We start from the raw sequence: 13,603 nt of genomic DNA, 5'->3' as shown, positions 1-13,603 counted from the left end.
GACCTGCTAGAACTATGGCCCGACGATTTGGACTTTCTCGATCGCCACAACATCGAGAGAGAAAAACATGCTTACGAAGAATATTTCCCTCGTTCAGAATCGGCACTGTTCGCGCACACAGCAAAAGACAGCTTTGGAAATTTCCTCCGGTTGGTTGTTGAAAGACTACCACCAGAGCTTGTATTAGATATCGCAGGGTTATCGTGGCCATGTGCTTTACGAAAACCAGCGATAATCGCCGGGGAAGGCCAGTCCCTACTAGAATTCGCAAAGAGTCAGAAGAGCAACCACACCGACCTCATAACGTTTGCAGGAGAGCCAGCTATGGTTCGTTACTCCAATTTCCTAGGACACCGCTATGCAACGAGTATTGCCTTGCAAGAAGATACAATCGTCAAACGCCAAAACGTCCTTTCTATTGCTGTAACTCGGGATGAAGTAGGTATACTTGACATAAACTTCCAAGGTCACTTCCGATACTCACGACCTGGCCTCTGGTACAGACTGATTCAGGCCGAGGCGGACAAACTAGAACTTTGCATTTGCACCAAGGTATGAATTACAATATTACTAATTCCATCACTGACATTGTCAGAATATCATTGTGGATGTCGAATCAGCAAACACACGTGAGCCATTTTGGAATCCCTATTGGGATTGCCAATTTTCATCTCAACCTAAAGTATCTACATGGTATTTTCACAAGACCGAACCGTCTCTTCCTCAACGCATGAGATATGTGGGGCTCAACGACGACACACAAGGAATAATCGTTGGTTGCGGTCATGAAGGTTTCGTGCACCTTGAAACCTATGGCCACAGTGGTAAACCCTACAACTATTCTCAAACCTGGAGTGCATTTCCAGATCGCGTGGCATACATTTGTTTTCCTCTTTCCAAGGGCGAGGTCATTACTGCTGCGTGGATTCGTGAGCTGGACAATGATTTATCCATTCGCCAACCTGCTCTCGTGGTAAATAGCATATCCGTTTGTGTGTGTATAAGAGTCTTATATGTTGAAATAGGTCAACACATCCCTTGAGCGTACCTGTACCTTTGGGAATTATGTGCCGAGGGAAAACGAACATCTATACCGGTATGAGCCTCTGGTTAAACAGAATGCCTATCGAATCACGGGATTCTGCTATAACAACAAAACGACTGGATCATCACTACAAACAAAGATTGGTATTACCCACAAAGAGAAGCCAGTTGGGCCGCTACCCAGTCCACCTCGCCAAGCCGCGTATACCCTCCCTAACCATTGGATACCGCAGTGGTACGTGTCCTCTGCATGTCTCTCTGGAGTAACTCACGTACGCATGTTTATAAATAACAAAACATCTCACAAGCCGACCGTGGGAATGCTGCTCTCCTATGAAAACCACCAGATTTCACTAGGACAGTACAGATTCGATTGCGATGAGGAGGATTTCGACCTAACAGGACCCATGTATTTCTTCTGTGGAGATATGGAACTTCGTCCTTATGTAAAGGTCATTTGCAACGACGGCGAGGAGAAGAAGCCGGATTGGAAGGAAATTCCTCGGACGGCAAGGCTCGTATGGTGGTTTACGGCTATTTGTTCGCAGCTAGATGTGCTTACAACGTAGTTTGGGGGTTACGCTACATAGCGTGATCCCAATACTGTTTTTTTTTCTTTCGAAATTGATACCATCCTGGTTGATAGTAATGCCACTAGGCAACAAAATATCATTGATAACAAACGACAAAGTCCATGCATAGCATCTCCTGTTGGGGATGCTGCATCCCACTGGGCTATTGCAAGACGTACATTTTACCAAGAGCTTGGCATACCAGTCCCCATTCTAGTGATGAGAGATAACTAGTTATTCAAAGCTGCTTAGTCATAGTAATATGTAAAAGGCTACGGTCCGACTTGCACATCGGAAGCATACTTACACAAGTATTTACATGACGTGTTCATCCGAGGTTATATGCACACACACACGCCTCTCACGCACTTTACACATACACACACAGCTATGACCCTTTTGTTGTTTCCTTTCTCCCGGAACAGGGCACTTGCCGCTTCCGAACCCCCCCTCCGCGCCGCGGATACTGATACCGGCGATCCGAGTGGGCATAGCACCCGGGTTAGTTGTTGAGGCTTATACATTTACGCGTTTGTTTGGGCGTTTTGTGAGGCGGTGAAGCTATGGTACTATATGGACATGTGTGTTGTATGAAAGGGAGAGATAAGCCGGCCTATCGGATCCCGTGGTTACGGTACTTACGAGAGAGTATGAGAGAGGGAATGGGCGGTGTGGCGCAGGTCGAGTAAGTTGGTGGTCGGTGGTATTGCTGCGCCACACGGAAAAAACATAGGCATTGTAAGGGGCAGATGGTGGTACCCACTTTCGCGTGCTTGTGCGTGTGCTTACAGCAATCTTGAGCCGATGCAACGGGTGTCACAGAGTGTTGCTTGGGAAAGCGAGAAGAGGCGTGCGGTGAGGTGAGGTGGTTTTGTTTCAAGGGTTTAGGGCTAGGGCTGGGGCTGGGCATTGGTGTTGGCAGGGTTGGCTGGAAAGTTTGTTTGGCGAATGGGAGGCGTGTGATGTCAGAGGTAAGGATGAGATGGCGAGAAATACGGAATATGCGGGATAGGCGAGGATAGAGGGATTTGGGCGGCGGCAGATGGGCTACGGCAGATGGGAGATATGGTGAGATGTGACAACACATCTAGGTTGGTTTGCTCCAAAGTGTCGAGGTGCATGATACGAGGGGTTGAAGTGGGTGTGGAGGGGGTGGTTTAGCATGCGTGGTTTTTTTTTGTGGTGGTGGAGTGGGAATTTGTTCGCACGTGGTTGTTGGATGGAAGATGGATGGGGGGAGGCAGCATTCATGGTCGTTGTGTAGCTCATAATAACAGTACCACAACGTACAGTAGCGCGTACGTCGTGTGTAAGGAGAGTACTAAGTCAGTAGTTTTGTAAAAGTGCGGCGTAACACCACGGTACTTACTCTGCAAGTCCCCAATACAGGGGTAAGTGGGCATAATAAAACTTCCCGGGGCCGCATGCACGATGCATACGAAGACCCAAAGGCCTGGGCGCGCTCGACGCCCTTCAGACGCCCCTTGGCATCATCGCGCCTCACACCGCGATAAGCCGGGAATTCCATTCGCAATGTTCGTCTGGAACCAACCCCGGTTTCCACCCAACCGTGGTTTGGAATTTCTTCGCCCGCTGCCCTCTCCACACCCCCTTTTTTTTATATCAAGGAACCATGTCCGTTACCCACAATGCTCTTAGACGGTCCTTTGTTGCGACGCGCTATCGGGTCGGTCCGTTGATGTGATGCTCTCCTCCTGCCACCGCCGCCGCTGATTAACGAACGCTTGACCATCTCAGCTTTCATTGCTGTCCGCGCATTGTCCCCCCATCATAACTGGCTGTTTCCGTCGCCTTTGTGACTAGACCGGAACTCTTTTTTGTTCTTCTTGCTTTTCTTATTTGCTGTACGACGGGAGGATCGACATCCGACGGCTTTTCTGTAGTCACGCATTTCCTTTCGCCTATAGGGCGCTCGCAGGGCAATCATGTTCGGCCCCTGGTTGTCCTTCTTCGCATGGCTGAAGCAGCGCACGCCGTCGTCGCTGAAGGCACTCACGCCACATGCCAATTTCATCACCCTTCACTGTATGTATGCGATCAAAGAAAAAGATTAACGTGTATACTTACGAATCGGCAGATGGATACATCGTCTCATGGACGCTCATCGGCTCCGTCATCATGTATGGCAATGGGCGCATCCCATATATCGATGCCCTCTTCTTTGCCAGCGGCGCAGCAACACAGAGTGGTCTAAACACGTATGTAACAAAGTCTTGGGCGTATGGTGATCACAAACTGACAGACGTTGTAGAATTGATATCAATAACCTCGATTTGTATCAGCAGGTACGCGCGCACGACCGGAATACTGGGAGATCAACATTTTTCTGACCAACTGCAGATCACGCTATATCTCATGACATGTCTATGCACGCCCATCTTCATCCACAGCTCCGTCGTCGTCGTCCGTCTATACTGGTTCGAAAAGCGGTTTCAGAACATTGTGCTGGAAAGGGGTAGCAGGAGCGGGCGGACGCGAACACTGTCGAGGCGCAAGAGCGAGGCGAAGAAAAACAATGACGCGGATCCGGGACAAGAAGAGCAGGCGGTTGGCTCACGCGAAATCCGCGTCATGAGGAGCTCCAATGGACATGCGCATGGCGGCACTATCGAGAATGAAAACGCGTTTAGCGACGGACTGGATTCTACCGGCAACGGCATTCGTCCCAGACGGCGGTCGAGTTCGAGTGAAGATAACATGCCACCGTTTCGGCCACAGACTCCGTCGCAAAATGCGCCAGCGGGCATTGTATGGGCGGATAATCTCAACACACCTGCAAATCAGAAACCAATCAGAAGTTCCGTAGAAGAGTCTCCTGGCAGCCGGCTTCCCGAGATCAACAAAGAAAGGAGTATCGCTTTTGTGGAGGCTCAGCGTAACCCGACCACACGGAACAAGTTGCGCATTCCAGGCCCGCGCGATTTCGATCAGGGTCTTATTCCAGAAACAGTCGAGGGCGAGGAAGAACTCGATCGAGTCACGAGTAGGATATCGCAGGATTCTCGTGCAACCCCAGTCCCGAAAAACAAGCGCTCCAACTCGCTACCTTTTGCTTTGAACGGAGACGACCGACAATTGAAGAATCACATTACCATCGACGTCCCCGATAGACAACGACCCAACGGACATTCTGTCTACGACCGATCAAGAACAAACGAGGTCGACCCCAGTGGACCTTCAGCATCGATGCATCTCCGCAACAGATCGCGCTCAAGGACTCTTGCAAGCTTCCTTTCTAGGACTAAGGATGAAGAAGAGGATCCAATGCCCTACCTCAGCTGGACACCTACCCTAGGACGCAATTCCAACTTTGTTGATTTGACTGAAGAGCAAAGAGAAGAGCTGGGCGGTATCGAGTACCGGGCTTTGAAATTGCTAGCAGTCATTCTTACGGTTTTCTACCTTGGCTGGCACATTGTTGGCGTCATCTCTCTGGCGCCATGGATCTCGCATAGTCCCAGGTACAGCGCTGTTGTGGAGAAAGTTGGTATTCACCCGACTTGGTGGGGCTTCTTCACCTCTGCATCTCTGTTCAACGATCTAGGATTTACTCTCACTCCAGACTCGATGGTCTCTTTTCAATTGACGGTCTGGCCTCTGCTTATTGGTACTTTCCTCATCATCATCGGAAACACGGGATTCCCTTGTATGCTTCGATTCACAATCTGGATCTACTCCAAGTTGGTGCCCAAGGGCAGTGGTATTTGGGAGGAACTTCGTTTTTTGCTCGACCACCCCCGTCGATGCTTCACGCTACTGTTCCCCAGCCAGGCGAACTGGTGGCTCTTCTGGATCCTGATTATCCTCAATGGCGTCGATCTCATCTTCTTCATCATCCTCGATCTCGACGACCCAACCGTTACATCCCTCTCCGGCGGCCACCGCTTCCTCGCCGGTCTCTTCCAAGCTGCTTCGACCCGTACCGCCGGTTTCGCCGTCGTCAACATCGCCGACCTGCACCCGGCCGTCCAAGTCAGCTACCTAATCATGATGTACATCTCCATCTTCCCCATCGCAATGTCGATCCGTCAGTCCAATGTCTACGAAGAAAAATCCCTCGGCGTCTGGGCCGACAACGAACTCGATGACGCAAAATCCAGCTACCTCTCCCACCACCTCCGCCGCCAACTCTCCTTCGATCTCTGGTTCGTCTTCCTCGGCTTCTTCCTCATCGCCATCATTGAAGGCGCCCGCCTCGAAAATACAAACGAATACGCCTTCTCCCTCTTCTCCGTCCTCTTCGAAATCGTCTCCGCCTACGGCACCGTAGGCCTCAGCCAGGGCTACCCTGGCACCAACGCCTCCTTCTCCGCACAATTCAAACCTCTATCTAAACTCATCATCATCGCCATGCAAATCCGCGGCCGCCACCGTGGTCTCCCTTACGCACTTGACCGCGCTATCTTGCTCCCCTCGGAAACTCGGTACCAGAAGGAAAACGAAGAGGCGACTCGAAGGGCCCGTCGCGGTAGCAACGCTGTGGATATGGGTCTCAGCTATAGTACCGATCGTATTACCCGCACAGGCACTATGCTGAGTCGCCGCAGTACCGCAAGTGCGAATGGTGACCGCGTTGTAACGGAGACGCGGCCGGAGCAGCTTAAGAGGATTCTCAGTGGCGCTTTTACTGCGGGTCCTACAGGCTTGTATAGAGAAAAGACGAACTAGAGAGATATACGTTCGTTCGTTTGTTGTTGTTGATGTTTTCTAGCGAGCGCAAGTTATATACACGTACATGCTGTTTTTATTGTTGTTTTTGGTTTGGTAACTACTACTTACTAGATAGAACTGGGATTCACGGGTTTCAAAGTTTCCAGTCCTTTGTCATGAGCTTTTTAGGACGGGCGTTCTGTTTTTTTTTTCTGGAAATGAGGAAATGTATTCCAGCGGTCCGGCTTTTTTTATAGGTGTAAATGGATGGGTAGTTTACTATGAATACGATGAGGGGCTCTCTTTTTTGAGCCAAGTTTTTCTTCCATGGTTGACGTGTTCCTTGCTTGTGTTTTAGTGGTGAATAGAAGAAGACAATGTAGTCAGATACATTACACGGAGCACGGGTTGATAATTACAAAATCACGCTTGGAACGTTTATTACTACGCAAGATACAAAAGTATCTAACGCCGTTACTTCTTAGTATCCGTCTTCTTGTTCTTCTTCTTCTCCTCGGGCAGAATCTCATGAACCTTGGTATCAAGCCCAACCCAAAACTTCCTTCCCCGCCACTCAACCGTGACTCCGCCCCAGAACGCCGTGATCCACACCGGAAGCGCAAAAGCCTCACGACCCAACCATGCGAAGAAGAAGTCCTTGAAACTTCGTCTCGCGCCATCCAGTAAGCTAGGCTCGGCGGAGACTGCCTTATCCTTGCTAAGCAAAGGCTTCGCAGCCTCGTCCGTAGACCGATGGTACGCCGACGCCGAACGCTGTGGAAGCACGAAATCCGGGGTGTCTGCATCGATTTCTACAGTCTTGGCAGAGTGCAGGAGGAGGTATTGGATGTAATCTACCAGACACCACGCCGCCATATGTGCACACCAGACCAGGAAGAAAGATAGCCACGTGGGTGGGATACCAAGATTTGTGAAGAAAGGTAGTGTGGTGAGAGCGTAAGCGCCGTAGACACCACATAGAATGCTTTCAGTGCCTGGCTCGACAAATGTGGCGAGTGTGACTGTGAATTTGCGGACGCGGAGCCAGCGGATGCGGCGGTGGAGGTAGGCGGCGACGGAGGTATGGCTGATGGGTTGAAAGCAGAAGTCGCCGAAAAGCATTGCGTGTTTGCCCCAGCTTTCTTTTTGCTTGCCTGGTTCAGGTTTGTAGCCGGGCTGCTCGAAAGCTTGGGGTTGTTTCCAGAGGGCGTCGCCGATGAGGTGGTCTTCGCAGATGTTGTCGGAAAAGAAATCGATACCGGCGGCGCGGTCTGGGTTTGACGAGGTAACGTAGTTGAGTTGTGAACGGCGGAACATGGTGCTTTTGCCCATGATGCAAGGGGCTACGGCGACTGTGTTGATGGCTTGGTAGAATTTCGCATGTGCAGATGACATAAAGGCTTCGTCCAGCCGACCTCCACCACGCTGGAGGAGCTTACTTATGGTGCTACTGGAATGGTTGCGGGGATCAGAAGAAGTGGTTGCCGCAATGCTCGTCGATGTTGCTGCGACGGCTGGTTTCCCTCCAAGTAGTTCCTTTCTGTCCTTGAGCGAGAGATCCTGCGAGTCGAGGTCTACCGTGAGCGGTGTCTGATGCACGAATTTGTACTTTCTCCTGCTCTTCCCGTTATTGCCCTCCCCAAATCCACATAGCAAGTCCACCAAGCGGCCGCAGACTCCTTTGCCAACCCAGACATTGCAATCCAGTATCCACACAATATCACCCTTGGCCTCCCTATAAGCGCGGCTCATGTTCCTAATCTTTGGATTAGGTCCCAATGCATTGTTGTTCTTGAGTAGCATTGGGTCTTCCTCCTCAACCAATATCTGTACATCAACATCTGGAAAGTCTTTGCATAGGCGCTCGAGAATTGGAAAGGCGGGATCGGATCGTTCGGGAACGCAGAAGACGGTGTTTATTTTGTTCTTGGGGTACGTTTGGCGGAGGGTGGCCGCGAGACATTCGTAAAGACGTGGATCGAGACCCTTGACCGGTCGTATGACTGTAACATGAGGCACCTTTTCCTCATCCAATGTGGTCACGCATGTTGCTAGCTGTGGCTTCTTCCAGTAGTATCGGAACAGTTGGATGAAGCCAATAGCGCAGACGTTCCATACTACCACCCACCAAATTAGACAGCCAGTCGCGACAATAAAGCGCAACTGAGAGACATCGTCTCGAATCGCAGGGTCGGACGCGCGAAGCATGCGCGAAGATTGTTGCAGGAACCGTATACGTAAGTGTGGGATGTTGACGAATCTCGGAGCGCGGAGGTTGCGGAGTTCGACTACGTAAAGGAGTGACAGCTTGCCAAGACCACACCACGCAGGTACCTCGAAAAGGGTACAATTAGTGACAACGCAGGTACAGGGCGAGGAAAGGGAGGGAGAGACGGCGCCTTTGTATTGTCGTAGGAAATGAAGGCGGCCTGTACCTGTTCGACGTCACCGCCGGTGAAATTGCTTGCTGAGATCAGCGCGCTACAACCACCAATTGTCCAGATGCAGCATCCCAGACCTCTTTGCCGTCATCAAATGATCAGAAAGTAACACGTATACTCATTATTTCAAACTCTGAGTGCGTAACCAAGGAAACGCCAGCGCTATGCAAATTCACGGGCCACGGCCAATCCAGGGCAATATCAGAGGAACACAAGAAGCCAATCGACATCCAGTATCACATCCAGTTCCCATGTATGGTCAACCTACGCCTTTGGCTTCTTGCGTACCAATCTGGCCGTCAAAGTATTCACCCCGTTGGCAGCAATTGCATCAGTCGGCGGGACTGAGTCAGTCTTTGCTTTCTTGCGGACTGTGTCAGCCCCTAATTCCTGCACTGGCTCCACCGCCTGTTGCGCCATGTTCACTGCCTCCGCTGACCCATTAGGCTTTCTCTTCTTCCGCACACCCATGACTATAGTTGGCGCTACACCGCTCGCTGCACCTGAGGGGGTATCTGTAGACGTAAACTCTTTTCTTCCTGTGACCACAAAGCCCCAGTCCTCTACACCACCCAACACAGCAATTTCCTCCTTCCATTTCTTTGTACTTCGTGCTGCAGCAGCACGGTTCGCAAACGTCTGTTGCAGTAGCACTTCGTGTGCACGGTCGTAATTCTTCAGCGAAAAACATATGGTTCCACGTGATGAAGCAGGCCATTTCCAATAGGGACTGGTTTCAGGAGGTATCTTACCAGATTTGGACGTGTTCGAAGAAGTCGACAGGTGTGACGACCTCAACTTGATCTTGGGTAGAACGAGGGGTATAGGTCCATATTTCAGTTTGGCCTCTTTCTTCCGCTGGCTCGTCTTTGGGCGTTTAGGGGTACGAGTACTTTTCTGGGGGTTATTCTGGGAGAGCGGTTGAGACAAGGACTCTTGCGAAAGCACATCATCGTCTTCTTCGGGTATTGAAGGCTTTGGCGGTGTGATCACAACCCAGATAAAGCCCACTATCCGACCTGAGGAACACTCTTGTCTGAATGCCATGAACTCCCAGAATTGGTCAAGCGTCTTGACACTCTTCCATTGTCCGTTGCTTCTCGAGGGTGTACCTCCATCAGCCACCATAGCATCTGTACCCCGGTCTGGAAGTTCTTCGTCTAATTCGTCAAGAAATCTAGCTTTTGGGTCGTCTGGGAAATGAGGAACGAGGCAGCGCGGCGGAGCAGCAGGATAGGGAGCTATTTGAAGCAGGGGATGGGCAGCAGCCCACCGTCGAGGTGTGTTTGGCGCAGGGCTTGGTGGGGTATATCGCAAAGTGTCGTACGTTTCGAAGCCTGGGATCACTAGGTAGCCTCTCGCTGTAGATTCTGTCTGCGATGACGGGGTGGTTGTCTCGGTAGGCTCGCCCTCGACTAGGCGTTGGGGAAAGGGCTTCCGGTCCCCTTCAGCCTTGTATTCCCAGATGATCGGATCCAGGACTTTGCACCACCACTTTACCAAGCCCCTGTCGTCCAGCACATGCTTTTTCTTGTTCTCGATGCTGGCAGGAAACAGATATTGGTCCTGTGCTCTTGCGAAAAGAGATATGACCAGTTTCTTGCCTTCCCGTTGCCTTTCTCTTGCAAGCCAAGACACAAAGGTGCGACATATAACTTTCAAGGGTGACGAGGATTGCGACCGCGGTAATTGTAGCTCAGAGAGGTAACCCGTGGAATCGGCTTTGGAAACAAAGATGGTGGTGAGGTTTCTCGTAGTGTAGATCAAGATTTCAATGGCAAGAACAAGAACTTCTTCAGGAAAATCTGAGGCTACGGCATCCTTGGGGATAATAGAGGCGGCCAAGGTATGCGATTCGCAGTACGTCTTTTCGGACTTGCAATGGGGAGGTGCGGAGAAGAGGGCGGAGGACTTGGAGGGTGGAGTTGAGTAGTGATAGAAGGTGATAGGAACGTCCTTTGGCAATTGCTCAGCCAGCAGCTCTTTCAACGAGCCGGAGGCACCAGGACTTGCCATACTGGCCCAACAGAAGCATGACCAGGGGAGAAGGTCGCGTATCGGGGGCAGAAGATGGGGGAGCGGATGCGCGACCGGAACTAGTACGATTGCGGCAAGGCGCCGCGAGTGCCGCAACTTTTCGATGATGCGAACTTCACCTCCGCCAGCACCAGCGCCTGGACTGGCCGCCCCAATCGGACCTCTCCGCCTTCTCCGCCGATACAAACACCCCCAATGGCTTCCAAAAGGCCTCTCCAGTCACTCGTCTCGACCGCCTCGTCGTCCCTACGTTCAGCGCGTCCATCACAAGCCTCCATCGTGCGGACCTCCGCATGCGCATTTTCAACCACCACACCCGCCAAGGCCGCGCCCGAAAACGATACAGAGATTGCACAACGGCCACGATGGAAACAGACACCCCAACGAATGGTGGCTCCCTTCAGGCTACGGCCTCAAGCAAAAGGTGGAATTTTCAAGGTCAATGAGGATCCCAAGCGATTAGATGATGCCTATGTGCGCATGTTGGGCCCTGGCGGCGATAAGGTGCTAGGAGAGGAGGTTAAATGGCTAGCAGTGACACACAAGAGTTTTGACCACGGAAAGCGGGGTTTCAACGACCGGCTAGCATATCTGGGTATGTGTGTATGGGAAAAGGCTGGTCGGGCAGGAAACTAATACCGATGCCAGGACGGAGGATTGTCGAACTACAAACATCACAAGCGCTCATAAACTCACCACAAGAAGATCAATGGCCAAGGGACTCGAATGGCGTGCCCATGAATGACGAATTTGGCCGCAAACCATACCTTCACCCCGCCTTGAACGGACTGCAAGGCTTGACCGACGAGGCGGAGAGTTTAGTGTTGAACAAGTCACGGCTAGCACCAATAGCAGAGAAATATGGTTTGGATAAGGTTACTCGGTGGAAGCCCAGGAGGGTATGTAACTCATGTTTTATCGAGCAGGTCCAATGGCTAATAGATAACAGGCGGACAACCTGCAAGGTTCCGGTATTGAATCCGTTCTTATGACTTCATTATATGCCATTGTTGGAGCGGTGGCGCTTGAGAAAGGCGGCGAAGCAGCCAACAAGGTCGTGCAAGACAAGATTCTTACACCGCTCGGCTTTAGCTTTTCGCCCGATTCATGACCTTGACAAGATTATAATCCAAAAATATGTACCATATTGTAAACAACTACATGACGCGATGCAGTCATGATTATAGGGACACTGTGACTTGTTCTGCTCATCTTTTGTTTTATCGTCTTGGTACCAACACCTCCTTCCTGGCAACACAATGTGGGTGATTTGTTCTAGTGCTACGGGGGTTTTGCTTTCAAAAATGTCCCTTGGATCTAATCTTAACCACTCATCACCCGTAGCGTTTGTCCAAATGCTCCCAAAATAGCGTTGAAGTTGGGGAATATGAAAATTCATACAACCACAAAGATTGCGACGCCATCTTAGCAGCAAAAAGAAGAGCAAGGATATTTTCCTACACTCATCCAATATGAAGCATTGTAAACCTAAGCTATTGCTCCTATGAACACAGTTCCCTGGGCTCGTCTGAAGAGGTCTGACCGTCACGATACTCGAAGTTAACCTACAGAACCCCCGAAGCTCTTTTGGCTTACACCTGGGTTGGTCATGGACACTGTCTCGAGTGTATATACCCTCTCATCCAAAATCATAAGTTTCTTGATGATTCGTCTTCAGACTGAGTCCCACTATCATTCTGACTCCTACTTGCGACACGCTACACTGAGAGGGTCTAGGGGGCACAGATCTTCACATCAATGTGTTGCAACTTATGTAGGTAGAGAAAATACTGATTGGATCAGATCAGACTGATGAGAGGGTAGGAGTAGTGAAGACGTATTGATTGACGTAAGCCCACTTCTTACCCATGGCATATGTGACCCTACCTCTACCCGTACCACACTTCTATATAGATAATACCCTATCGCCAATCTACCCCGTTCAACATTGTACATATACTCAATTGACCTCATGCTTTTAACCCAGTCAATCCCTTTTTGCCACACAACACCAACTCGACACTCTCTGTCCCATCACATTCATCTACAATGCACTCCACACCCCTCATAACAGCGCTCCTCACACTTCTCCTCCTCGACCCAGCCTCAGCCGAAATAAGAATCCAGCGCACCCGCTGCAAGCTGAAATTGGCAAAATGGGTATTTCTATGAAATCATAATATCGAAAACCCTTACTAATCCCATGTTGCAGCATTCATCCTGCAACACAAACGATCAAGAAGGTTGTGCACTGCTATGTCCAGTTCAGGTAAGGTGCAGATTGTATGATTTTGTCTGTTTGATGGCGGAAACTGAAAATGAGGGTTAGTGTCCTGGTACGAAATTTTATGTTGCGTTTGCAGCGGGACCGATTGCGTGTCATTGTTGGTGTGGGGTTACGCACTCAATATAGTTGCGGATTGGAGAGAAAAAGAGTCCAAGATGTAGGTGGAAGGGATGACAGCAAGGTTTGGGTTTGAGATGCATTTACAAGAATACTATAAGGCTTGAAATGAAAGCAGAAATGTGTATAACCCCCATCATGTACCTGCAGCGGTTCCGTCGCACCATGGCCGTTGTGTTACTATCGCAAGTTCTATCCCAAGTCCATCGACAAACCCATCTCTCTATGCAAACATTAACAACTGCAACGCCGAACACCCTCTTCGCATACCTCCATCCTTTCTTCACCTTCACCTCCTACAGCCACCCCAAACACCCCATCCCTCCCACCCTCCAATCCTCCAACCTCCAACCTCCCCACCCCTCCTTAGTAAAACACCCTGCAATCTACAGCCCCCAAATCTTACCCAAAACAGCAACCTACCCCCATCTCCC

The 13,603-nt window shown here is 50.5% G+C and overlaps 5 protein-coding genes across 5 annotated transcripts; 3 read left to right on the top strand and 2 right to left on the bottom strand.

Annotated features, from left to right (window-relative positions):
* Positions 1 to 324: 324 nt before the first annotated feature.
* On the top strand, positions 325 to 1,613 carry COCVIDRAFT_31588 (hypothetical protein; the record flags this gene model as incomplete). Its single annotated transcript, XM_014695260.1, has 3 exons — positions 325 to 552; positions 596 to 973; positions 1,026 to 1,613. 3 exons carry the CDS (start codon positions 325 to 327, stop codon positions 1,611 to 1,613), a joined length of 1,194 nt encoding a protein of 397 aa, XP_014550746.1.
* Positions 1,614 to 3,562: 1,949 nt separating this feature from the next.
* Positions 3,563 to 6,305, top strand: COCVIDRAFT_20869 (hypothetical protein; the record flags this gene model as incomplete). Its single annotated transcript, XM_014695255.1, has 4 exons — positions 3,563 to 3,662; positions 3,715 to 3,835; positions 3,889 to 3,922; positions 3,978 to 6,305. The coding sequence occupies 4 exons, from the start codon at positions 3,563 to 3,565 to the stop codon at positions 6,303 to 6,305; spliced, it is 2,583 nt and encodes an 860-aa protein (XP_014550741.1).
* A 456-nt stretch (positions 6,306 to 6,761) lies between these two features.
* COCVIDRAFT_31586 (glycosyltransferase family 21 protein) lies at positions 6,762 to 8,495 on the bottom strand (the record flags this gene model as incomplete). The annotated part of the gene is made up of 1 exon (XM_014695259.1): positions 6,762 to 8,495. One exon carries the CDS (start codon positions 8,493 to 8,495, stop codon positions 6,762 to 6,764), a length of 1,734 nt encoding a protein of 577 aa, XP_014550745.1.
* A 497-nt stretch (positions 8,496 to 8,992) lies between these two features.
* On the bottom strand, positions 8,993 to 10,744 carry COCVIDRAFT_114672 (hypothetical protein; the record flags this gene model as incomplete). Its single annotated transcript, XM_014695258.1, has 2 exons — positions 8,993 to 10,102; positions 10,145 to 10,744. The coding sequence occupies 2 exons, from the start codon at positions 10,742 to 10,744 to the stop codon at positions 8,993 to 8,995; spliced, it is 1,710 nt and encodes a 569-aa protein (XP_014550744.1).
* A 408-nt stretch (positions 10,745 to 11,152) lies between these two features.
* COCVIDRAFT_20866 (hypothetical protein) lies at positions 11,153 to 11,876 on the top strand (the record flags this gene model as incomplete). Its single annotated transcript, XM_014695254.1, has 3 exons — positions 11,153 to 11,360; positions 11,414 to 11,664; positions 11,715 to 11,876. The coding sequence occupies 3 exons, from the start codon at positions 11,153 to 11,155 to the stop codon at positions 11,874 to 11,876; spliced, it is 621 nt and encodes a 206-aa protein (XP_014550740.1).
* Positions 11,877 to 13,603: the final 1,727 nt, after the last annotated feature.

The sequence above is a fragment of the Bipolaris victoriae genome (genome assembly GCF_000527765.1).
Source record: "Bipolaris victoriae FI3 unplaced genomic scaffold scaffold_169, whole genome shotgun sequence".
NCBI classification, from domain to species: Eukaryota; Fungi; Ascomycota; class Dothideomycetes; order Pleosporales; family Pleosporaceae; genus Bipolaris; species Bipolaris victoriae.
This window is presented reverse-complemented; position numbering and strand designations above follow the sequence as displayed.